The sequence below is a fragment of the Adiantum capillus-veneris genome, chromosome 13 (genome assembly GCF_014529385.1).
Source record: "Adiantum capillus-veneris isolate H3 chromosome 13, ASM1452938v2, whole genome shotgun sequence".
Classification (NCBI taxonomy): Eukaryota; Viridiplantae; Streptophyta; class Polypodiopsida; order Polypodiales; family Pteridaceae; genus Adiantum; species Adiantum capillus-veneris.
This window is the reverse complement of record NC_140943.1, coordinates 46345671-46373454: the sequence shown is the minus strand read 5'-3', so window position 1 is coordinate 46373454 and position 27784 is coordinate 46345671. Positions and strand designations below refer to the sequence as shown.

At 40.1% G+C, this 27784-nt stretch overlaps 1 protein-coding gene across 1 annotated transcript; it reads left to right on the top strand.

The window, feature by feature from the left end:
* The first annotated feature begins 15514 nt into the window (after positions 1-15514).
* LOC147443919 (uncharacterized) lies at positions 15515-15982 on the top strand. The gene is made up of 2 exons (XM_086527754.1): positions 15515-15713; positions 15803-15982. The coding sequence occupies exons 1-2, from the start codon at positions 15626-15628 to the stop codon at positions 15922-15924; spliced, it is 210 nt and encodes a 69-aa protein (XP_086383880.1). The 5' UTR covers positions 15515-15625; the 3' UTR covers positions 15925-15982.
* The last annotated feature ends 11802 nt before the right edge of the window (positions 15983-27784 follow it).

The following is a 27784-nucleotide window of genomic DNA, read 5'->3' as shown; positions in this document are numbered from 1 at the left end:
AGTCCAATATATTAAAGTATACAAACCGTACTAGTATCTATACTAGTATAGTACTAGTACACAAGTAGTACCAACCTACCAGTATCACAAGTAGCACCAATCAGTCCGGCATAGTACTATATATAAATAGTACTAATTCCAATACCAGTATATCACATAAGTAGCAGCAGTCCTAGTTCAATAAAATACAATACTACTACCAATACAGTATAGTACCAGTTCATAATGTCCATACTATCCTTACCCTATCCTAGCTCGGTAAAGGGTCAACCTATTTTTTCACCAGTTCTAGTATCACTAGTACCAGATCAGTGGTCCACACGTAGCACCAGTACCATTACACAAGTAGCACCAATCCATTATATTACAATACACAAACAATACCAGTACCAATTCAGGGTCAGTACAAAAGAAGTACCAGTACTAATTTCACAAGTAGCACCAGTACCAATCCAGTATAATACTATACACAAACATTACCCGTTACAGTACCAGTATATCACACAAGTAGCAGCAGTACCAGTTCAGTACAATTCACTACCAGTATCAGTACACTGTAGTACCAATACACACATATCCTCAGTAGTAGTACATATGTAGCACCAATATCAATCTTAGTATATGTTGGGGCATAAAGCCCAATGTGGTCGCCCAGGTAAGTGGGCGGGCCGCCAGGTATGTACACATATTCTTTTGTAAAAACCTAATAAGCACTCACTATTCTCTACACATTACAGAGAGTGAGTTCACCATATCGTCGTGCTCTTCTTCTCGCACTCTCTCTCGCGTCGCACTTCCGCTCGTACTCCTTCAACTGGTATCAGAGCTCAGATCGAGGCTCGGGGCAGCATTTGCAGGTAGCCAAAGTCACCTACTCAAATTGGAGTGAGATTTGACAGGCGAAGACACGGCCCCAAATCTTGTGGGCGAGCCCGAAGGGCTCGGTGTTCTCAGAATTTCATTCTGAGGTCATCTGGGCCACCATTCGGCTTCGACGAAGCTCTGCGCAAGCCATTTTCGACTGCGTGGTCTTGGCGGGTGCAGATCCGACTCTGCAAACTTGGGGTTTTGGCCTACGACTGCAGGTGTTGAGGATATCGGCACTCCCAGAGTGCTAATTTGTGGCTGTCTACACATCGAAGGATGGCTCACAGTTCTTGGATGCGTGTCACATACGACACAGGCGCATCTACACACAGACTGTAGGCGACATCCACTAGTTCATCAGGTAGCTTGTGTTTGCTACTTGATATTCCAGATTTCATCCTGACATTGCAGGTACTTCCACATGGGATGTATTGTCAGAGATGATGTATGTCTGTTGAGGGTTTGCTGGCTATGAGTCACGCAGCAAACAACCGCCGCAGCGGTTACAGCATATAGTGGGAAATTTGTGGATGTATGACTTTGTGGGAAGTCTATGTATTGTTAGATTTACTGCACCCTTTGTTGAGGGTCGAGTGAGGTTTTATTGAGTTGGGGGATTCTCGAATGTTGAGATCCTTTCGGTGATACAGGTCTTGGAGCGATCCCTCGAGCACCCTTAGATAGGCAGCTAGGATGTATTGACTATGAGTTAGACAGTTGGGATTGCATCTTTGCTTTACTGCCGTTCAGGCATTGTTGTAGTCTATGCTTATAGGACAATGACAGGACAGTGAGAGACAGTACAGGTGTAGGACAGGTTTACCCACAGCTTACAGTGTTACAGAGACAGTGGTTTTTTGAGCTATTTTTGGTCTGTTTTTTTAGTACACCAGAGCCACTTTACAAAGGAGACTCTGCCAAAAATTTTGCAGAATTTGAAGCTTTCTTGGTTCATTTGATAGGTTGATATTGGTTCAGAGGTCATTTTACAGGGGAAACTCTGCCGAATTTTTCTCGGGAAAGTAAACTACTATGAAGCGTAGCTATGGCTGGATCACAAGACACTACTCTTTACAATATCAAGAAGCTGGATGGAACCAATTTCCCATTTTGGAAGAAGCAGATTTGGCACGTGTTAGTACAAAAGAAGCAGATAAAACCTATAAAGCTCAAGGGAATAAAACCAGAAGATATGGACGAAGATGAATGGAGCGAAATATGGATGAATTGACACTTTCTACCATTATGCTGACTTTGGCAGAAAGCGTTTACTTCAATGCAGCAGACGAGATGTCGGCATATGAAGCATGGACAAAGCTGAGTGATCTTTATGAGAAGCAGAGTGCAGCTTCACAGGTATACTGGCTTAAGAAGCTTGTTGACTTGAAGATGAAAGAAGGGACACCTATGTCCAATCATCTAAATGAATTCAACACCATCTACAATCAGTTGTTGTCAGCTCAAGGTGTCAAGTTTGATGAACCTGTTAGAGCTATGTTCCTGTTGATCACATTGCTGGAAAGTTGGGACACTTTTTGCACAGCTTTGAGTAATTCTGCACCTCCAAATGGTTTGACCATAGCAAGTGTAGAAGGCAATCTGCTTACTGAAGAAACCAACAGAAATACAATGGACAAAGGCAAAGGAACAGCCTTAGTTGTCAGGGGAAGGACCAAAGAAAAGTACAAAGGTGGAAAGAGGAATCAGTCTCGTAGCAAGTCCCGTAGTGCTAAAGGCAAGAGTGACATAGAATGCTACCATTGTCGCAAGAAGGGCCACATGAAAAGAGACTACAGAGAATGGAAAGCAGAAAAAGGCAAAGAGAAAGCTGAAGACCATGGTGAGAAGAACAAGTCCTCAGTGAAGATTCAAGAAATAAATGTGACAAACACTGTTGCAGAGGATGACAGTCTAGTGTCAGGAGACATCTACTTCTTGAAGAATACAAAGGACTCAGCTCTTCTTACAGCATCTGATGGAAATGCACTGAGTGACTCGATTATAGACTCAGGGGCATCACTTCATGTGTCTCCAAACAAGGAGTGGTTTACCTCTTATGTGACCACTAAAGATCATGTTCGGCTAGGCAATGGGCAGACATGTGAGATCTTAGGTGTTGGAGATGTTCAATTGAAGTTTCAGAATGGCTCTTCTTTCACGCTGAAGAATGTGAGACATGTTCCCGCAATTACAAAGAGCTTGATCAACACAGGTTTACTTGATGATGCTGGCTACGTCACCACTTTTGGACAGAACATGTGGAAGATATCCAAGGGTTCTATGACAGTAGCACATAGAGTAAAGTCTGGAGGACTTTACATGATTTATGTATCAAATGTCTCTAAAAATGTAATCAATGTAACCATGTAGCCGAACGTTTCTTTGTGGCATAGCCGGTTAGGACATATGTCCAAGAAGGGAATGGAAATCTTGTCTCGTTCTGGTTATTTGCTTGGCTTGTCACTTAATGATTTTGAATTCTGTGAACATTGTCTGTATGGTAAGCAAACACAGCAGCCACATAAGCATAGAAGCAGTAGAAGAGATACACAGTTGGCACTTGTTCATAGTGATTTGTGTGGGCCTATGCCTAACCTATCTCTAGGGGGAGCTTATTACTTTATGACATTTATAGATGATTACTCGAGGAAAGTATGGGTTTACTTTCTCAAACACAAGGATGAAGCATTTAGTGTTTTCAAAACATTTGTGACACTTGTGGAGAATCAGAGTGGCAAGAAGCTTAAATGCTTACGCACTAACAATGTTGGAGAGTATGTTTCAAAGGCCTTTCAGGACTTTTGTGAGTCAAAAGGTATAAAACGTGAACTTACTGCTCCTTACAATCCTCCTCAAAATGGTTTTGTTGAGAGGATGAATAGGACCATACAAGAGAAGGTCAGAAGTATGTTGTCTAATGCAAAACTGCCAAATGGGTTTTGGGCTGAAGCTGTATCAACAGCTGTTTATCTTATAAATAGATCTCCTAGCAAGGTTTTGCAGAAGGATTCAGTGGCAAAGATGGTATGGTCAGGCAAAATGCCCTCATACAAGCATCTCAGAGTCTTTGGCTGTGAGGCATATACTCATGTTCCAAAGGAATTTAGGAACAAACTTGAGCCAAAGAGTAGAAAGTGCATCTTTCTAGGCTATGGTAATTCTGGTGAGATGGGGTACATACTTTGGGATCCCGAATCCAGAAAGGTTATCCACAGCAATGATGTTCACTTTAATGAAGCCAAACATCATTCTAAACCAGAGAGGGTTCAGGAGATTAGAAGAGTTGTCTTCCAAGAACATGGACCTGCACGTGCAAGACAAAATTTCAGGGCTCAAGAGGAGAAAGGACAGGATAGAGTGGAACCACAAGTTGTGGCTGAGCCTCAGCCACCTATTTTGCGTAAATCGGGACTGATCTCACGACCTCCTGATCAGTCTGTTCCATCTATGAACTATGTCATGTTGACTGATTGCAATGAGCCTTCATGTTACAAGGAAGCAGTGCAAATGAAGGACTCCGGGAATTGGCAATTGGCCATGCAATCAGAGATGACAGCTCTGCATAAAAACCAGACATGGAAGCTAGTTAAATTACCACAGGGCAAAAAGGCTCTACCTTGTAAATGGGTTTACAGGTATAAGATCACCGCTCATGATAGTCAGCCAAAGTACAAAGCAAGGCTTGTTGCCAAGGGCTTTAAGCAAGAACAAGGCATTGACTTTGATGAAGTCTTCTCTCCGGTGGTCAAGATGACTACATTGAGATGCTTTCTTGCATTGGTTGCCATATTAGATTTGGTGTTGCACCAAATGGATGTCAAGACAGCGTTCTTGCATGGTGATTTAGATGTGGAAATTTACAGGCAGCAGCCAGAAGGGTTTGTTGAGAAAGGCAAGGAAGATTTGGTATGCCAGTTGTTAAAGAGTCTTTATGGCTTAAAACAATCACCGAGGGCATGGTACCATAAGTCCCATAAGTTTATGCTTTCTCAAGGCTACAAACGTAGTGAGTTCAATCACTATCTATATACAAAGAAAGCTAAGGATGGCAGTTGGCTGATCCTTATTTTGTATGTGGATGACATGTTGATTGTTGGCAAGCACTTGGAAGAAATTTCAGCTTTGAAGTCAAAGATGGAAAAATCGTTTGGCATGAAAGACATGAGTGAGGCAAGTCATATACTTGGTATGCGCATTGAGAGAGACAGATCAAAGAAGTTGATTTGGTTATCTCAAACAGAGTATATTGACAAGGTTTTGCAACGTTTCAATATGGAGAAGGGAAAGGCATTGAGTGTTCCATTGCCACCATATGTGAAACTTAGCAAACAACATTGTCCTGTGTCTGAGGAAGAACACACTGAAATGGATAAGATTCCATATGCGTTTGCAGTGGGTAGTTTGATGTATGCAATGATTGCTACTCGCCCAGACATTGCATTTGCAGTGGGAGTAGTAAGTCGATACATGTCAAATCCAGGCAAGAAACATTGGGAGGCAGTGAAAGGAATATTGAGATACCTGAAAGCTACAAAGAGTATGCGTATATGCTATGGGAGTTAGGAGCTAAGTGTAAAGGGTTTTACAGACTCAGATTATACAGGTGACTTAGACAACCGAAGGTCTACGTCAGGGTATGTCTTTACATTGGCTGGTGGAGCAGTATCATGGCGTTCTAGATTACAAGATTGTGTTACTCACTCTACTACAGAGGCTGAATATGTTGCAGCATCAGAGGCATGCAAAGAATCAATTTGGCTTAATCGACTAGTAACAGATTTGGGAATCAAAGAAGAGATGCCTGTGTTATATTGTGATAGTCAAAGTGCTATACAATTCGCTCGCAATCCAATTTATCACTCAAAGACAAAGCATGTGGATGTGAAGTATCATTTCATCAGGGAAATGCTCGAGGATAAGCAACTTCAGCTTGTCAAAGTTCACACCACAGAAAATCCTTCTGATCTTCTTACAAAAGGACTTCCCTCAGAGAGCTTTGCGCATTTTCGCAAGCAGTTAGGTGTAGGGTAGTACATCACTTCTCTACATCTCTTGTATATTAGCTTGTATAGTAGCTTCTCTCACACTTAAAGTACCACATTGGACTTTAAGTGGGAGATTGTTGTGGTATAAAGCCCAATGTGGTCGCCCAGGTAAGTGGGAGGGCCGCCAGGTATGTACACATATTCTTTTGTAAAAACCTAATAATAACTCACTATGCTCTACACATTACAGAGAGCGAGTTCACCATATCGTCGTGCTCTTCTTCTCGCACTCTCTCTCTCGCGTCGCACTTCCGCTCATACTCCTTCAGTATAACATCATACTAGTATCAATCTAGTGTAATGTAGTACTAGTATCAGTACTAGTCCACACATTGCACCAGTATAGAGAAATAAACACACTATCCCTAGCAATGTGTGTGTAGCTTTTTTAATTATAATAAATAACAGACCAATGAACGATAAGTTCAAAAAGATGACTCGCTAAAGATGTTTAGGCAAAGATAAGTAGAGAAACAACTCAGTCTTTGATTCATAATTGTACAACATAATAAGAATGAAGTATCATTCCAAATTAATTTGCACAAAGGTATCAAAACTATCCCAATTGAATCATTAAGTGTTTTCAAAGTCGGACTGCTGCAAGCTAATCCTTTTTAAGACAAGATAGAATTCTCACCTGTGTCCATATAGTCAAGACAACACATATATTAGACTTGGCTACATATGTCAAAGAACGTATTAGTTGTTATCCATGTCAAACTTAAAAATTATTAGACTAGCTATTGTCCTATACAATGTAATCCTACTCTTTCAAACTATTTGCCTTGAGAGCCACCATGCTATGTGTGTCTGAAGTAGGCATTCCTCGTCATTGAATAAGGCTTTTCCAAGGTTTCCCTGGGTATTTCATATGCTTGGGTTTCTATACTTTTGAATAAAGTATGATAAATGGTTGAAAATGATGTGCTACAAATTAAAAAAAGTTGCTAAGCAAAGAAAACATTGACATAGTCCTTTCTAGACAAAAGAGTGCTTGAAGAATACCATGTAATGAGTAACCTGAGTGTCAATCAACTATGCTGTTTTGAATTATTTTTTAGTATCTGAAGGTTCTCCTAAACTTGTTGAGATTGTCTTGTGACTCATCATCTTTGCACACATCAAAACGTGCACGTCTATGGAATGTCACACATGAACCTTGGCATTGCGAGTAGCTGGCTCCAATTCCTTCACTGTCGTATGTAGTTTTTTCCTTTGTAGATACTCAACTTTGATAACATAGGTGGAGTGATATATCCTCCAACACGTTGTTAGCTTCACATCTTTTATGCTTATTGGTTTAGATAAAATAACTACGTGCCTTGACCATGCCAATGGTTGACCTTTTTGTTTCTCGCTAGATTTTGACGTTGCCTCCATGGAGACCCATAAATTGACAATACTCGTTCAAAGGTCTCTTGAGATATCTTGCGCTATCCTGACTTCTTGATTTCCAAGCAACCCAATGTAGAGATATAATAGCTTCTCCACAATTCTACAAAAAAACATGTCTTGTACAAATGTGGGCATTAATAAGTGGAATATCCAAAATTAGGCAAAAATTAGGGTCTTCATTGTGACGAGAAGGTGCCTTTCTCCACCACTTTCGGTCCATCACTTTTGTAAACTCCATGCAAAACAATCATGGAGACCTTGCCATGGCACCCATTCCATACTTTTACATACACTATAATGCTATGAAGTCACTTACAAGATGCCATTGGTCTTGAAAGTCTCCCCTCCCATCCACAACTATCAATTACATATAAAATAGGGGTTTGATGAAAGACCCAAAATAAAATGTGATGCTCCTCTTTATTTACTTGCAATATTAATTCTCATGTGATGTGTAATGAAATGTAGTATTGTAGTAAAAAAGTTGGAAGAAAATGAACTATCTCAAAAGCACCAAGAGCCACCATATGTTTGTTTCTAACTAAACACTGAAGTATAAAGGATCATTGATGGGACATTTTGAAAGTGTCCCATTCATTAATGTGATTGTGGCTTGCTCTAGATTCTTTTGTTTAAGAATCTCACACTCAATTAGTTTCAAGAAAAATTGTAGCACCTTGCCAGCCTTGTCTCATAAAATCTAATATCTAACCAACCCAAATGATTTTCTCATATTAAACTTATCATTTCATGTAAGAGAATAGACGAGAACAAGGGTTATAATATACACATGTGCTAACGGGTCTATCTCAACACGGGGCCAATGGTAATACGGTCCAAATGAGGGATGATCTGTCAAAGAGCAAGGTTAGCTAATGGAGCTTAAAGACCTTAGGGTTAGCTTCATTAAAGACCTCCAATGGTTAGTGTTAAAAGTCCTTTGACCTTAGGTAAGCTAGGGTTGTGCTTGAGGTGGGAACCTGGCCCAAGCTTGAGGTGCTTGTCGTGCTTGCTGACTAAGGTGCTTAAGCTGCTTAATGACTAAGGTGCTAAGGTACTCCATGACTAAGGTGCTTGAGGGTAAGGTGTTCAAAAAGTCAAAATCTAATGCCTACTCATGAGGGGGCGAGCCCTAATTGTAGGGGCTAGAGAGAGAATCCACACACACTCACACAAGGCAATCTTGTGCCATCATAGTGTGCCCAAAGGCTATCGGTTGGCCTACCAAGGGTTCCAATGATAATTTAGTTGATTTAAATGATTGTTTTTGCATTTTTCAAGTCCTCTCTCTCAAACAGGAAAGGGGGACACTTGTTCCAAGACTACCCTTGTTGCTTGATATTCCTCTTGCATGTGATTGGCTAGGCCTGGAGGGGTCCAATGAGCTTCAAGTATGAGCTACAAGGGGGGGGTCAACCAAAGCAAGAAGGGAGGTTGCTTGGGGGTATACTCTCCCACACACACTCACTCACACTCTCATTGTGTGAAGTGCAAAGTGCAAGAGCTCCATCTCCTTCTCCAAACTAGAAGAGAAGTTGAGAGCCTACACCAACACTCTTGGCTATGGAATGCAAATCCAACCAAGATCCATGCTTCAATGCTTAAGCTTTCCATCTTCTCCATCTTCATTACTATGCTATTATGTATGCTATCAAGAAGAGTGATTATAAGTGAGGAACTATTTCTTTCTTCTACGAATGTTTCTTCTTCCTCTTCCCTACCCTCATTCTCCGCTACCTCTCTCCACCTTCGAAGGTGTTTGAGGCCTTGGAACTGAGGCTTGGGATAGTTAACACTTTTTGCAAAGTTTATGTTATACTCGTGATGCATGAAGCTTTCCATCTTCATTGCATCACCTAGGTCACAAGGAACACAAAGATTGTATTGTACCAAGTCTCTCTCATCTATAATACAAATGCCTATTGGTAGGGGTACCGGTTCTACATAAATCCGGTCCTCAACTGTTGTCAAGTTCTCTAAACTCTCTCTCTTGCAAAAGTATTGTTCATGCCAAGTTAATTAAGTACTATGATTATGTTGCTACCGTCAATTAAGTTCACCTCTATGCTCTCAAAGTAGTCTCACAAAAATGTTCTCTCTAAGTATCTTAATTTTGCTATCCTCAGAGTTCATAGGCCATTTCCATTACATTGGTTTCAAAGCATTTGGTTTCTCTTTTCTTTCTTTAGAAGAGAGGTCTTTAAGTAGCTTATTAATGGTTGATTTTGTTAATTATATTAGGGTAAGTGGGACTAGGATCTATTATCAATTTTGTTGGGTCCACTATGTGGGTGCACACCTATAGGAAAAGAACATGTATATAGATGCTAGTGAGTCTGGTCGTACTATACCACTTGTAAATCCTCCTGCTTTTGATAAATCGATGAAGAGCTCAGTTTTTGCGTACATGATTTTTGTTTAAGAGTCCCTAAAAGGTCCTAATGTTTCATCAAATGTAAATGGTAGGAATTAAGAAGAGTTAGACTTGTTTGATCTTCTAAAATGATTCCAAGATGTGTTCATCGATGATATCCCTATGGACTTACCTCCAAAACAAGGGGATGATGACCATCGAATTGAGCTCCTACTAGGAAGCTCACCGCCTCACAAGACTCCTTATCGATTTTCCCAAGCTCAACAAGGAGAGATCATGAGGCAAGTACAAAAATCACTAGACAAAGGGATGGTGAGGCCTAGCTCCTCTCCCTTTTGTTCTACAGTCCTTTTAGTGCAAAAGAAAGATGGTACATACCATATGTGTGTGGACTATCAAAGCACTAAACCCACTATCAAAAACAGATTTCTCGTGCCTCGGGTAAAAGATCTGTTTGATAAGCTAAAAGGATCTACCTACTTCAGTAGGATTGATCTTAAAAGTGGCTATCATCAAATAAGGATAGTGGATGAAGATATCCTAAAGACCGCGTTTCGTACAATGTTGGTCTTTATAAATATCTAGTCATGCCTTTTGGCTTGATGAATGCACAAGCCACGTTCAATCGTCTAATGGAGAAAATCTAGACTCTGCCGCAAATTCAATGAAGTGTTCTTTGATGATAACATCATCTACTCCAAGTCCTTGGAGAAACATAAGCAACATCTCCAAGTGATTTTTCAAGCATTGAGGGAGAACAAGCTTTTTCTCAATCAAAAGAAAAGCAAATTTTTCCTTCAAGAGATTCAATATTTCGGTCATATTATCTCTCAAGATGGTATCCGAATGGATCCATCAAAGTTGGAGGTAATAAAAGCATGGCCTAATCCAAGGAATCTACATGACCTAAAAAGCTTTATTGGTATGTGTGCATACTATAGACGCTTCATAGTAAAATTCTCTCAAATAGCAGGACATTACGTGACTTAACAAAGAAGAACGTTAAGTATTCATGGGCTGCTAAGGAGCAAAGTGCTTTTGACAAGCTCAAAGAGAAGCTTACCTCCCAACCAGTCCTCTATCTTCCGGATCTCTCAAAACCATTTGAGGTCCAATGTGATGCTTGTGGTGATTGCCTTGGAGCAGTCTTGCTTCAAGAAGGGCATGCCATAGCATATGAGAGCTGAAGACTCAATATGGATGAACGGATCTTAGGCATTTATGAGAAAGAGCTTTTAGTTGTTCTACATGCCCTAGACACATGGAAGCACTATCAATTGGGGACTCCATTTATTCTACAAACCAACCACCAAAGTCTCAAGTGCCTCATGATGCAAACCAAGCTTTCTAACAAACAAATGAGGTGGGAAAATTTTCTTTCGCAATTTTATTTTCATATTGCTCACATTGCTGGTAAGCATAATCAAGTGGCCGATGCACTTTCACGATGACCAAAAGTTAATGTGGTGTCTATAGCAACTGACAATGATCTATCTTCTATGATAGATGAGTATGCTATTGACCCTGACTTTAAAGACATAATGCCAGCCCTTGCTTTGGGGAAGAAAGAGGAACCATTCACCTTGCAGGATGGTAATCTTCTCCATGGCAATAGGCTATGTGTTACCCACCCCCTTCGTGAGAAAGTTATGTATGAACCTCATGATCCTCCCTATGCATGGTATGGAGGCATCCAATCTACTCTTTGAGGAGTAGAGATGTACTTCTATTGGCTTACCATGAAACTGGATATACAAGAGTATATTTCAAAATGTGTAGTATTCCAAAAATCTAATTATGATAGAGGGAAGCAACCGAGATTACTCTAGCCATTGCCTATCCCAAATTCACCATGGGAGAGTATATCCATGAATTTCATCTTTGGATTACCCAAGTCTATCCATGGGAATACGAGAATATGGACAATAGTTGACAGGTTTAGCAAGCAAGCACACTTTATTCCTGTCAAAAAGACTATTAAGGCACACCAAATGGCAACTCTCTTCATATCTCAGATTTTCAAACACCATGGATTGCCAACATCCATCGTGTTAGATAGCCTAGAATGACCAGTAATTTTTGGAAAGGTCTCTTTGAAAATCTAGGTACAAGATTGAATTTCTCTTCGGCCTATCACCCACAAACGGATGGCCAAAGTGAGATAGCCAATCTTACAATACTTGATCTACTAAAGACTTATGTTACAGAAGTTAATCAACACTCACAATGGGAGAAGTACTTACCCCTTGTAGAGTATGCGTACAATAATATTGTCCATACTACTATGGAAAAATCACCTTTTGAGATAATAGAGGGAAGACCTAAAAGTCCCTTACTACTTAAAGTACATGGGAAGATCTTTGCTGCTGCAAATGAGTATAGCCGTGACTTACAAGAATCTTTTCAAAAGGTTAAGGAGGATATATCCATCTCTCAACAAAGAAAAAGAGTTGTTGTTGGCAAGCATAGAAGATCCTTAACATTCAAAGAAAATGTTTGGGTCTTACTTAAGTTTCTCAAGGCTTGATTGAAGCAAACGACGGGCAAAAGTCCTACGGGCCATCAAAAGTATTATGCTAAACTAGCAAAAAGATACTATTGTCCTTTTCAAATCTTGAAGCCAATCAATGGCATGGCTTATCAACTCAAGTTGCCCAACCATTGGCTCATACGCAATTCTTTTCGTGTGAGCCTACTTAAGCCCTACAAAGGAGAGCCACCAAGAAAACCAATTATTGAAGACCCTTCGAAAATCGAAGACCAAGAAGAGGTGCTACAACCCAAAGCTATCCTTCGGCATGAAGACAAGGTACTAAGACATGGTAAGACTATCCGATGGTGGTATCTTATAAGTTCAAAAATTATCCTTTTGAAGATGCTAGATGGATTCAAGGAATATAGCTTAAGGATAGTATGAACCTTGTCAATGCTTACAATGCTACATTAGAGTAAGAAAATGTACACAATGTTTTTGTCTTATAAGACTAATTCTCTTTTTATTGTTCACAAATTAAATTGTATGAATGCTTAGCATCATGTTTGTGATGAGGATGTCTCTCAAACACCAAGTAGAATTTGTCACTCTACTTTGGGAGAATAAAATGGACTAAAGAGCAAACATGCTTGCGGGAGCTATGTCTTCCAAGCACCAAATGGATTAGTCATCCATCTTGGAATGATGTCGTAGGGTAAAAAGGAATCCTCTACCCGCTAAGAAACATTGACTAATGACTAAGGCTTTGTCTCTTCTACCTCATAGTCGAGGACGACTATGATTTCAAGAGAGACGTAATATCATAAAATTTATTAACTAACCAACCCAAATGATTTTCTTATATTAAACTAATCATTGAATGTGGGAGAATAGAGGGGAACAAGGCTTAGAATATAGACATGTGCTTACGGGTCTATCGCAACCCAGGGCCAATGGTAAAAGGGGTCCAAATGAGGGATGATCTGTCAAAGAGCAAGGTTAGCTAATGGAGCTTAAAGACCTTAGGGTTAGCATCATTAAAGACCTCCAATGGTTAGTGTTAAAATTCCTTTGACCTTAGGTAAGTTAGGGTTGTGCTTGAGGTGGGAACCCGGCCCAAGCTTGAGGTGCTTGTCGTGCTTGCTGACTAAGGTGCTTAAGGTGCTTGTCATGTTGCTGACTAAGGTGCTTGAGGTGCTTAATGACTAAGGTGCTACAGTACTCCATGACTAAGGTGCTTGAGGGTAAGGTGTTCAAAAAGTCAAATCTAATCTCTACTCATGAGGGGGCGAGCCCTAATTGTAGGGGCTAGAGAGAGAACACACACACACACACACACACACACACACTCACACACTCACACAAGGCAATCTTGGTACCAAGAAGGCAAATAGGACACTTCTCAAGCTCCTCTCCATGTTGCCCTCATAGTGTGCCTAAAGACTATTGGTTGGCCTCCCAAGGGTTCCAATGATAATTTAGTTGATTTAAATAATTGTTTTTGTATTTATCAAGTCCTCTCTTTCAAAGGGGAAAGGGGGACGCTTGTCCCAAGACTACCCTTGTCGCTTGATATGCCTCTTGCATGTGATTGGCTAGGCCTGGAGGGGTCCAATGAGCTTCAAGCATGAGCTACAAGGGGGGGTCGACCAAAGCAAGAAGGGAGGTTTCTTGGGGGGTAAACTCTCCCACACACTCTCTCATTGTGTGAAGTGCAAAGTGCAAGAGCTCCATCTCCTTCTCCAAACTAGAAGAGAAGTTGAGAGCCTACACCAACACTCTTGGCTATGGAATGCAAATCCAACCAAGATCCATGCTTCAATGCTTAAGCATGCCATCTTCGCCATCTTCATTACTAAGCTATTTTGTATGCTAGCAAGAAGAGTGATGATAAGTGAGGAACTATTTCTTTCTTCTATGAATGTTTCTTCTTCCTCTTCCCTACCCTCATTCTCCGCTAGCTCTCTCCACCTTCGAAGGTGTTAGAGGCCCCGGGACTGAGACTTGGGATAGTTAATTCTTTTTGAAAAGTTTATGTTATGCTCATGATGCATGAAGCTTTCCATCTTCATTGCATCACTTAGGTAACAAGGAACACAAAGATTGTATTGTACCAAGTCTCTCTTGATGGGAGAATCTATAATACAAATGCCTATTGGAGGGGGATCGGCTCCACATAAATCCGGTCCTCAACTGTTGTCAAGTTCTCTGAACTCTCTCTCTTGCAAAAGTATTATATATGTCAAGTTAATTAAGTACTATGATTATGTTGCTACCGTCAATTAAGTTCACCCTCTATGATCTCAAAGTAGTCTCACAAAAATGTTCTCTCTAATTCTCTTAATTTTGATATTCTCAAAGTTCATAGGCCATTTCCATTACAGCCTCTTCAAATGTGACATTTTAGAACTCTATCATTCTAGTTTGCAACATAGTAAGGTCCATGAAGATATTGTTGTACTAAATAGTTACAATTGTTCCTTGGGCTTTGTAAATACCTTGAATATGAAAGGGACAATTGAGGAAGTCGTTCTGTGCATGGTTGAGCTGAAGTCTCTCTTTCCAGACACTTGCTACTGTTGGTAAAAGCTTAGACTTTATCCCCTTCTTCACTAAGTCCTGAGCCCCCCCCCCCCCCCCCCAATTTCGCGCGTGTGTGAGCTAGTCACATCAAATGTCTCATCATTCACTCCTTTCCTCTTACCCCCTCCCTTATGGCGAGCACCAAAGAAGAGAGAACCACCCTCGTCACTAAATGACACCTCCCCAGGGAGGTGGGATCAATGGCCCACAGTAGGCGTCGCGAGGCCGGTGCAATCCGTACCGTTCGATCGTCGTGTGAACTAGGTGTGAACTAAGAGTGAACTCGGAGGTATGTGCACCACACTGAATTTGGTGTGAACTCGGTGTGAAGTCAACGTGAACCCGGTGTGAACTGGGGAGGGTTTGCACACCACAACAAACTCAACGCGAACTCGGTGTGTACTAGGTGTGAACTAAGTGTAAACTTTTTCGCGACGTCGTGATCTGTAAACTTATCACACACACACCTTTCAACGAGCGTGCGTTAGCTTAGTGGTTAGACTCAATTCCGTGGATGAAAGAGTAACAGGTTCAAGTCCCGGATCCTAAAAAGTGAGAATCTTTTGCATTCCATAGACAATCCAACGATCATGATCAACTGATAATCGTGAGCCATTGATTCCACCTCCCAAATGAAAGTGTCAATTAAGGATTGATCCCACCTCCCAAATGAAGGTCAATTAGTAACGAGGGAGAACCACTATTCTCACCCACCACCTTTACTTAATGTATCCTCTTTCTGTACATGTACCTTCCCACTTTCTCCTGTCCTCTCAAAAAACGTGGCAATTTGGACTGAGAAGCGTGCCCAAGAATGCTAATGGATCGACCCATCTTTATAAACTGGCCAACTGCAGCCCGCTGCCCATGGTAGCGTAACTGAGAAAAATGGCTGCTTTCAAACTTCACGCGATGTCAGTGCTTCTTCTCCTCGTCATCTTCATGGCGGCCTCTGCACCCCCACAGTATGCGCAAGGTAGACCCTCTCTCTCTCTCTCTCTCTCTCTCTGTGTGTGTGTGTGTGTGTGCGCGCGCCATAACAAATCTGCTTTGTGTCTTTTGCAGCTTGCCCATGCGGCTTTCCCAAAATAACCAAGCATTACGATGCCAAAAAGTACGAGTGCTGCGTCTATGGAGGAGCCGGCCAGAAGTGTACTCTCCTCTGCAACAGAGGCTGTTGTCCGTAATTTGTAATCCTCCCCTTCTTCCTTTAAATAATATACACATAGTAGCTCTTGCCACTCACTATCCCGTGCCTCTTTTGTAGAGAGAGAGAGAGAGAGAGAGGTCTTTACTTGTGCATCTGTATAAAAACAAGGTGATGGAGGACATTCTAGCTATTATGCAAGTTCAGGATAAACGGGCAATGGCCCTGTTTATCCTTGCAAAGATGTAATGTTATAGAGTGGATAATGTGATCTTCCAAAGAGAGAGAGAGAGACAGAGAGAGCACACAATAGGTAAGCAACTTTCATGTCACATGAAAAGTCATAGGATGTTTTTTTTAACCATGAGCACGGGGAAGGTATAAGTAGGGATCTGTGTATTTGCAACAGGACTTGATATACACACAATGCCCTAAGGGGCCACCCGTGGGAACAACCTCCCAAATTACGAGAAGAATAACCCAAGAGAATGCAACCCATGAGCCTCGAGCTCTCAACCTTGGGGTTACATCATGAAGGCTTCACCAACTGAGCTGCACTTCTTGGGTAAAAGACGTAGGGTTTGTTTGTGCATACAGTACCCGGGTTGCTTTTTACTAGCATCCTTGCCCTTCAAACTTTTGAGGACTTTATGATTTTTAAGCCATTTTAGTGCATTTTTTGAAGGGTGGCTCGCATTTTCTGTCATAAAAGATGGGTTGTTTTTTGAAAATTGTAAAAAAGCAGCCCTATGTGGTACTTATTCCATCTCTCAATGTTATGTGTAAGATTTTCAAAGGGTTGTGGTGAGCATACTTGGTTGTTGATACACGTTTGCCTAGTGGGTTTACGGCAAAGCTCGCCACTAAACATGCCATGGAACGTTTTCCAAAAGTCGGGGAAGTTTCCAAATCAGGATGGGTTTGTAATTACAAAAAAATTCATATGTTATGGTTGCATGCTAAGCAAAGCTTGTGAAGTATGCAAAGTAATGTCATTTTCTAGGAAAAAAATTATTTTCAACCAACAATAGACACACAAACTTAGGAAGAGACAAAAAAATGTAAAGCTATGGTTCCATCTTTCCTATGCATGCTTCATCTACTTCCAAAATCCATAGTACCTAGGTCAACAACAAGGTTCTGGGTATCATCAAGGAACTCGTCAACATCATCACATCAATCATCGTCATCCTAAGAGAACCTGTCCATGCATTGTTATTGAGATTGATAGGACGAGAGAGATGAAAGATACCTCATTAACAAGAGGCGACGTGTCATATATAGTTTGTGAGCTCATATATGACTCCTTTGTACATGCTAGCAAGATCACTCTTTCCAGCTTCTTTAATTGGATGAGAGGCATTGTTGGCACACTTGAAAACATTTCTATTAGGGTCAAGTCTCAAGAGAAGTGAAGAAATAACAATGAGACGTAATGTGCTTAGTTTCACTACTGAGAACGTGAAGCTCCTCACTTCTCTATCAAGCCCTCAAGGGCCCTCCAATCAAGGAGGGGAGCACCCTCCCCCACTCTTCCTACTCATTACGCAAGTCCTTGGGCTGTCGTACATTCAACTTCCACTCCATATGCACACTCATTCTCCAAGTCATGTGCCCTCATCAGGGCAATTCCCCAAGGCATTAGCGTTATCTAATATAACTTCATGCACATGCATACACAACCATAATGTGTATTCTAGAGAATCTATAAGGTGTTTTTTCCTATTATATTACAAAGACCTTAAACGATCTATTTTTCTCTCAATAAATGGTTTTTTTTAACTCTTAAGGGACATTCTCACAAGAAATATCCTCAACTTGACCAACATTGGGCTTTGCAAGTATGACATCACCATCGAGAAGTTTTTTGGCACGGGATTCAGATCCTAATGGTGTGGGAAGGATTGTGGAAGACCGTAACTACCGACGAGCACGAGCATGTTTGAGGTGATGCCAATCAACATTCTCAATGGATCAAGAAGAATGAGTCCACATTGGCATTCATTGGTCTATGTACAAGTGATTCCATGGAAATAAATCTTGCTATGCCATAATATTTTAGAGCTTAGCGAGGACGAGGAAGTGTTTTAGGGAGATTAGTTGATGATCCTTTCTTTAGGACATAGCCTTCAACTCACCAAGCTATGGAAAATGTATTTTTAGGTTCTCCATGATTGTAAAAGTGGGGGAGATCTTGGCAAAGAAGCTAAGGAAAGCATGAGATGATGCAAGCTGTGGAGGATATATTATCCTTAGGCGTTTGGGTGGAAGGGGAGAGGTGTAGAGGGTTGATTCCCAAGAGCTTGAGCTTGAGTGTGAGAGAGTGTATATGGTAGCTATGGAGATCTAAGGGAAGGTAGGAGAGCTTGAGCTTTGGAGAGTGTAGATGGAAATTATGGAGAACTCGACAAGTGGGGGAGGTTAAGCTTGAGTTTGACCTTGAGAGTGTGTAGAGTGAGGGTGTAGATGTTAGTTATGGAGAGCTTGAGTTACTATAGCTTTTATAGAGAGAGAGAGAGAGAGAGAGAGAGAGAGAGAGAGAGAGAGAGGGTTTAGATGGTAGCTTATATGGAGACCTTTGTTTTAGGTTCTAGAGAGAGATTGAGGGTGTAGATGGTAGCTATGGAGAGCTTCAATGGGTGCAGGTTCTAGAGAAAGGGATTGCAAAGGAAGCTGGAGAAAATATGGGGTTAGTTTTCGCACTAGAAAAATGGAGAAAAAAAAATTGGGAGAGAAAATGTCATTTTGATGTTGGAATATGGTGGGGGAGGCTTGAGAGGGAAAAAAAGAATGTTTAGAAAATTTTAAATTTTAAGGTTAAAAAGAATGTTTAGAAAATTTTAAGGTTTTTTCAAAGGCGGACCTTCTTTTGGTGGGATAGTAAGTATGTAGATAGACATAATGAACCCACTTCTCTCTAGGGACAAATCCATTATTAGAGGGTCAAACTAATCTCCTCCCTACCTTTACTTAGCTACTAAGTGGTACTACCACCCTCTTCCTATTGGTGTAGCCTCAAGCCTTTCTTAATCCAAAGGGCCCTTTCAAGGTCCAAATATTTCTTAGTAGTTTGACACAAAACATTTCTATTTAGCTATACCCTAGGATACTTAAACAATCAGCAATGTATCAAATATTTGCAAGAATATTGTATCAAAGGAATCTTGATATAATAATGAATCTTTGCATTGAATCACAAGAACAAAAATTATATTTGAGCCAAGCTAGCACTTTGTGAGGGACCACATTGTAAACTATTGTATCAAAGGAATCTTGATATAATAATGAATCTTTGCATTGAATCACAAGAACAAAAATTATATTTGAGCCAAGCTAGCACTTTGTGAGGGACCACATTGTAAACTGCTTGAATGATTGGGGGTTTATTGGCCATCAATGAAAATGAACATCCATAGATACATTGAAATATGTGAGAAATGCCATGAGGTGACACCAATACCATATGCCACACTAATCAAAATTCCATTTGTACCTCGATATGGACATTAATTATTGGAATATCTCACAGCACAGATCTTTCCTAAAACTTGGAGTAAATAGAGACAAAGAGAAATTGCAATTGAGGTTTGAGATTATACTATAATGGAGGGTTCTATATAGATGCGGCAAGGACCAACAAATTTGTTTGTTTATGTGCCACTCAAGAATATCCTAGAGCAAGAGTATGTAGGATTAGTAGGGAGACATTTTTAGTCAACACCGCCTAATATGAAGAAATTATGATGGCTGAGATATGGTGGCCTACTCTATTTTTTGATGCCAAAGCATACAATACATGAGGTGGTGTTTGCCAACACCACATTCTGCAGTCAACACCACCTATTATGGAGAAATTATGATGGCTAATATATGGTGGCCTACTCTATTTTTTGATGCCAAAGCATACATTAAATGAGGTGGTGCTTGCCAAAGAGAAAATATGCTATAAAAGCGAGATAATATGCGGTTAAGACCACTAATGGAGGTCAAGATTTTTACTAAATGGGGCATAGGTTTTGTGAGACCCATTGAACCGCCATCTTATAAGAGCCAAGCCAAATATATCATTATGGCTACTAGCTATTTGACAAAATGGTTAAAGCAAAAGCCATAAGGAAAAATGATGCAATGACTATAGCTTTATTCTTGTATGAATGTCTTTATAAGATATCGTTTGCCAATCAAGATTGTAAGTGACAGGGACTCACATTTCTTGAATGAAGTGATTAAACACTTACTAGATGAATTCATGATCATTCATAACAAGTCTACATCCTATCATCCACAAGCCAACAATCAAGTGGAACACACAAACAAGATCCTCACAGGAGTAGTCCATTTTAAAAGAACTGATTGGGCAATGCAATTGCAATCTGCATTGTGCGCATATAGGGTAGCATAACAAACTATTTTGTGAAACACTACACCCTTCGACCTAGTCTATGGTTTAAATGTAATATTGCCAATAGAATTGTTTATGCCTACCTTGAAAGTAGCAAAGAACTAGGATGGACATGACACGAATTGTTGGAAAGAGAAGAGAAATTGAAACAATTGGATGAGTAGAGATTAGTAGCTATTGCACACATCTATGCACAAAAACTGAAGCAAAAAAAAAACTTTGACTCACATCTTTTGATACCCAAAGACTTCAAGCAAGAGACTTATAGTGCTAGTGTACTCCCTCAAACAACATATCCCAAAATTCAAGAAAAAGGGGAATGACCCATTTGTGATTAAAGAACTCTCACCAATTGAGGCAATTAAGATTTCCACTATGGATATAGATATAACGGCCAATTGGATTAATGATTGTAGGCTAAAGAAGTGTCATTTACCACTAACAAATGACATGTTGAGAAAATCACATTTAGCCAAGGAACAAAAGTTAAGGAAACAATAGGTTGCAAAATTAGCACAAGATGAAGCTTGAATAAGAGTCATGTAGAGGAAAACTTTGCAACATCAAACACACGTATTGGTAGTATATATACATCAAATCAAATATGAAGAAGATTTGCAAAGAGGCAAGGATGTTAGGATCTTCGTGGAATGAGCCATATGATACATGGAAATAGCCCTAGTAGTAGACACAAGAGCTCGTGCAAATATTAAAACTATCCTACTTTTGTCAAGATGCACACAAAAATGATGGACATAGTTCAATTAAAATTTCATACTACAAAATAATTTCCTCTTGGAAACCTCGGGTAGAGCTAATTTTGACATTACAATGGATGGCATAGTTTGTCAACATCAATTCTAAGTAGAGTTAAACTCTAGACTGGGAGAAAAATTCATTTTGGGAACTCCATGTATATGAAAACAATGCAATTAGGAGACCAACTAGACAACCATTAATAGCTCAGAAGGACCCCAAAAGGAGCAATAACGGTCCTCGTACCACCTCCTCCGCTCGGGGTCCAAGGAAGCAAGAAACTAATCATCATCCATACTTACATTAAATATACAAACATTAAATCTTAATGATGAATGGAGAAGAAAATTCGAATAAGTTATAATTTGAGTCACAAGTTTAGCATAGAGACAAGAATGGGAAAAACTCCATGTGAATACAATATATTTGATAAAAAGGAGCAAAATGCTCATGTCTATGGCTTTAAGAGGTCTCTCTCTCATCCTCGCATAACTCATCATAACTCCCTATGTCTATATAGATGCCATACCACCATTTCCCTAAAGTTGGATGTTAAATATTTACAAACTTATTTGTTCACAATGCTCAGGAGTGTCTCCAAGGTCACTAGGGAGGAGTGGGAGTACTCGTGTGGGAGTAATCTCTCTCTCTCACCGTACATGCTTGCTCTGGCTTTAGTTACCTTCCATGTTGTATAAAGCTCTTTTGATTTTGCGCTCACATCTTGGACAATCCATGGCCATGTACAGCTCCACCGCCTAGTTTTTTGACCACAAGATTTGATTGTGCGTGCTCTCTCTCTCTCTCTCTCTCTCTCTCTCTCTCTCTCTCTCTCTCTCACACACACACACACACACACACACACACACACACACACACACACAGACATTTCTAAGGATAGTGTGTAACTTCACTATACTAATACCGGTGCTTTTTGTGTACTGGTACTAGTACTGTTATTGGTACCAATGCAATAGGCGTACTCGTATTGGTACTGGTACTATATTATATTGAACGGATACTGGTGCTACACACACACACACACATTGCTAGAGATAGTGTGTTAATTTGTCTATACTGACACTAGTGCTCCTGGTACTGGAGCTAGGTCTGGTACTAGTGCTATGTGTGGATTGGTAATGATACTAGTACTATATTACACTAGATTGATACGGCTATGATATTATACTAAGACTGATACTGGTGCTACATATGTAATGGTGTTGAGGATACGTGTGTATTGATAGTGGTAGTGTATTGTACTGAACTGATACTGCTGGTACTTATGTGATATACTGGTACTATAACGGGTAATGTTTGTGTATAGTATTATACTGGAATAGTACTTGTGCTACTTGTGAATTTGGTACTGATACTTCTTGTGTACTGACTTTGAACTGGTACTGGTACTGTTTGTGTACTGTAATATACTGAAGTGGTGCTACTTGTGTAATGGTATTGGTGCTACGTGTGGACCAGTACTATAATGATCTGGTACTAGTGATACTGGAACTGGTGAAAAAATAGGTTGACCCTTTATCGAGCTAGGATAGGGTAAGGATAGTATGGGCATTATGAACTGGTACTATACTATATTGGTAGTAGTATTGTATTTTATTGAACTAAGACTGCTGCTACTTATGTGATATACTGGTATTTGAACTAGTACTATTTATATATAGTACAATGCCGGATTGATTGGTGCTACTTGTGACTGGTACTAGTACTACTTATGTAGTGGTACTATATTGGTATTCATACTAGTACGGTTTGTATACTTTAATAGACTGGGCTGGTGCTACTTATGTACTAATAATGGACAGGTATTGGTACTGGGATACTGGGACTGGTGATTTTGGAACTGGTGTAACTATGGGTGGACCCTTTGCCTGGCTAGGATAATGAAAGGATAATATGATAAATTCCTTGGACATTATTTACTCGGGCTAATTGACCTAGGGAGTCTGGGTGAAATATAGTAGGTAACTCAGTAGTTGAGTTTTTGGGGGTGCCTTAAATGACACTTAATTGATGCCTTAAAGTACTCCACCACACACAGACACATATGTTCATTGGACAAGTTTCCTGACTGTGTAAACCCTGTCATTTTCTCCTTAATTTCACAACGGATCCCTCCTGACAGGTCCGCACTACAGCACCCTCTAGGTGCTATCCCATTCTCTCGCCTTGGATCTCCCCCCCCCCCTCTCTTTCTTTTCCCTGTCTCTGTACTAGGCAGTGCTGCTGTATTCCTCATACTTCTAGATGATGGACCCGCCATACTGCGCTGGAGGAATGTGGCCACTTGCTCCGAACACTATAAAAGGTGAAATCCCATGCTCACTTAGCATTGGTACTGTATGCTTCTGTGGGGTGTATGCATGTACTTTAGAGTTGTTATATGTACATTGGGACGGTGAGGGTGTTACCCGCAAGTGGTGTTGTGTCAAAGATTGTCGGCACTATGGCAAAAGGCAAGGATAAGCTGGCTATTGTTGAGCTGCCTGCTGTGGCTCAATCTCAGGTGACCTATGGTATTGATATGGACTGCTGTGATTCACTTGTTGTTATGGTTATATTCTTCATGCATATGCCAGAATATACATGAATGGCAACTTCCATTGTATCATTTACGGCACAAGTTGTTGTCACCTTACGGGGAAGGAAAGGCTTTCATTAACGTATCATTGGCATATTTATGAGCATCCTTTTGTCTCGACCAAGAAATTCCTTTCGAGGTTAGGGATAATTGGCAATACATATCTACGGACTTTTTCATGACATGATGTTTTCAGGATAACTTTAAAAGGTGGTATCCTCTTGCAAACACGGGATAAATCTCAACATGGAATAACCTCTCCAAAATTCCAAAAAGCCCCCCTGAACATACTCATACACGACCTAAATATAAGCGTCCTAGAATGGAAAAGTTTCCAATAGTAGACTCCCTGCCCTAACATCTATATCTAATTGCATTCACTCCCTATGTATCTAACTCCTTGTGTAGCTAACTTTCTCAATATGTAAACCTTAGTTCATAACATTTATGATAAATTCATCCTTATATAAGAATGATTTTTTGTTGATATCTACTCGATTCTTATCTTGAGTGTGATGTAAAGTGTCGGTCAAGTGGTGTGTGCAATATCTACAAAATGCCAAGTTAATGCTTTCAAGTGGTCATATAAAGAGCTGGAAAGTGTTGGAAAAGTGGTGCTTAGGGGTGATGAAGTCTTATAAGGTGGTGCTTAACTGGTGATGAAGTACTAGGAAGTTGTTGCAAAGTGGTGCTTAGTGGTGATGAAGTGTTGGAAAAGTGATGTCAAGTGGTGCTTAGTGGTGGTCAAGTGTTGGGAAATTATTGTCAAGTGGTGCTAAGCGGTGGTCAAGCAACGGTCAAGCACTAAAAAAGTGCAATCAAGTGCTACTTATGGTGGTGAGGTTCTAGAAAAGTGCTAGAGTGGTGCTTAGTGGTGGTCAAGTGTTGGAAAAGTGCTTTTAACTGGTGCTAAGTGGTGGTTTAGTTTTAGAAAAGTACTACCAAGTGGTGCTAAGTGGTGGTAAAATGTTGAAAAAGTGCTATCAAGTGGTGGTATTGGTGGTGAGATGCTCAAATGGTGCTAAGTGGGGATGAAGTTCTGGAAAAAAGCAATCAAGTGGTGCCTTACGATGGTGAAGTATTGGAAAAGTGTTGTCAACTGGTGCTAAGCGGTGGTGAGGCACTAAAAAATCACTATCAAGTGTACTCAATGGTGGTGAAGTTCTAGGAAAGTGCTATCAAGTGGTGCTTCAAGTGCTACAAAGGTGCTATCAAGTAGTTTTTTTAAGTGGTGAAGTGTTGGAAAAGTGTAAACATAGGTGAGTACAAACTGTGGGTAGGCTATGATAGAGCTTACAAGTTCTCCTCTAGAGATATGCTATTATAGATTTGTTCAAATACATCATTGGACATATCATATACATTAGGCTCACCTTCCCTCAGGCACAATGGAAACTTGATGCATCGCACTAGGTGGGATTAGATAGAGCTTACAAGTTCTCCTCTAGAGATATGCTATTATAGATTTGTTCAAATACATCATTGGACATATCATATACATTAGGCTCGCCTTCCCTTATGCACAATGGAAACTTGATGCATCGCACTAGGTGGGATTAGATTAGAGCAGTGGGCGTCTTGTTTAAAAGGACATAGGTATCATCTCGCACATTTACCTTGTTGTAGAATAGTCCCTCAATGACAAATGAATTTTTCTTAATACGGTTGTGCCATTCATTCCTTTTGGAGATTATGTCCAAGCACTTTGCCTTAGTGCATTTGAGGATGTAGAAGTCTGTGCTAGCTCTCCCCTGCATTTTGCAAATTTCTAGCCAACCATCAAGAAATTTCTCAAGTCATCGTGGTGGCCAATGTATATGGGGGCATGTTCATCCTCATCCTCACTCCATTGCTTTCATCCCTAACTATGAGTTTTATTTGCAAGTACTTCCACCTCTCCACGTGGTCTTTGTTTGTGCATCTCCTCCATTGACCTTTGACGCACGCATGGAAATAGCAAGACAATAGTCTACACCATATATGTTTGATTGTAGGATTGACACAGTGAAAGGATCAAAACCCTTTGATGCACATGCAATCCCACTTTGTCTCTCTCTTGACGTCACCAAGCTTGACATCCCAGAATGAACGATTGACTTTCTTATCTATATGTGGACATTGTTTTTTGAGGGATTTAACATTTGAGAGTTTTTCATTTCAAGTTTTTTTAACCAAACATGTGTCATAGCATAAAGTATCTATTTAATATAATTTTCAATCATCAGAAGACTCCATATATGTGTGAATGATGGAGAGAGAAATTATAAATTCTAGAGAGATAATATCTATGTGCGTTACCATTGGAAGAAGAGATTATAAATCCTAGAGAGAGAGAGAGTAACTTCTCTGCTAAAATCTTTAGAGAGACAAAGTAAAATTCTAAAGGGATATATCTATATGCACACCAATTCAAATCAGAGAGAGAGAGAGAGAGAGAGAGAGAGAGAGAGACAGAGTGAGTGAGATGGCATAACGACGTGAAAATGTAAACCAAAAAATTTTCCATTCCACAACTTATGCCATCATAGTCAAATATGTTCGCAGCACATGCCATCAGAGTCAAATAATTCCACATCGTATATATATATGTGATAAAGTCAAAAATCATGCCAAATAGATATAATACTATTTTCCCCAAGCTTGAGCTTTTTGAAACAACGTAAGTTTGAGGATGTAAGTACATTCACTTAACTACCACACAATAGGACCAAAATTAGAGAACAAAAAAGTGATAAATTTCATAAATATAATGGTCACTCTAAAAGGCAAGTAATTTTCTCCCAAATAGCTTGCAAGTTGCTTTTGTCTTTTGCTTGAAATTTGAAATCCTGTGCTGCATAAACAATTTTTTTCTAAGATAGATAATCACAAGTTAAATAAAGTAAAATAAACGCAGAAAAACACTTTAATATCATAGAACAATTATCTAGTTTAGTGAAAGATGCATACTAAACCAGCAGGAATTAAATGGAGGGAGAAATCCTCCTTGGTTGTCCAAGAATAAAGGTGATGTCCATTGGTGAGAGGGTTGGTTGATGAGAATAATTATGTGCTCCTTAGGTTCAAGTCCGAGCACTTTTGTGTACACATAGTACATATGTTTGCATGCCAAAAAGGATTTGTTTGTCTTCTCTCGCTTTTGAAAATCCGGACATGTGCATGTTGGAGACCCTTTTATATGAATCTCATAACTATTTTCAGTGAGAACTCAAAAAACCACATGCTCTTGAGACCTTTTCACTTCATCCAAAAATATAACTTTCATACTATTACATGCTTCCAATTAATTCTTCATGGCGTCTTTAGAAATTCCATGCCTCCACTTTTTCTTCCACGAGCTGCCACCACCTTCTTGGTAGTCGCCAGCCAGAGGTTGCGCATTTACCATTGCATTCCCTATTGTAAATCCACTCTGATGCAGTGCTGCAAGTTCCTGTGTGGAGATATATGTTCCTCTTGCTACTCGCCAAACATTCGGAGCAGGAGGTAAATCTTTGACTTGTCTTTTGATTGATCGAGTATGCAAAATATTATAGTTACAAACCCATAATCATTGCTCAATTTTTTTACCCTTGAACATTCTTTTGGACCATATACATGGAGCAACAAGACCAATAGAGAGACTATGCAAGAGATTGTCATAATTTTTTCTCCCTACTATTCCAAAACACTTTTTTTGATTTTGAATGGGAATTCTCCTCAGGGCCCACTGAGTGTGTGTCACATCACTCTCAAACAGACTGTTTCTTTGAGATGACAAAGGTGTGGTTGTTTCGTTTTGAGATCCAATATCATCATCATTGTCACTAATTTGCAGTGGAATGTTAGAAATACCTGGTCCTTGGGTATCAAACCTAATTTTTTTGGGCCGACCGTAATGGTTTTGTTGCCTAGATTCCATGGTATATTCCGGGCGATGGGAGCTACTTGTTCCTATTTTACCCCTCTTTTTGCGTTGTACTGTTTCTTTGTCTCCATGCAAAATTGGTTGCGCATACATTGGAGTCCCTACAACAGCCTTGTGTAATAGATGGGCCACATTGGCCGGAGTTGGAGTGTGTTGAGATTCAACTTGAGAAAGCAAGGTCTCCATTGTGGGACATGTTCCTATATAACGCCCAGTAGTATATCCCAAACGCTTTG

Excerpts from the sequence above, each read along its gene's own strand:
- LOC147443919 (XM_086527754.1), top strand. The coding sequence starts at position 15,626 with ATGGCTGCTTTCAAACTTCACGCGATGTCAGTGCTTCTTCTCCTCGTC. Across the intron at positions 15,714-15,802 it reads ACCCCCACAGTATGCGCAAG|CTTGCCCATGCGGCTTTCCC; the intron begins GTAGACCCTCTC and ends TGTCTTTTGCAG.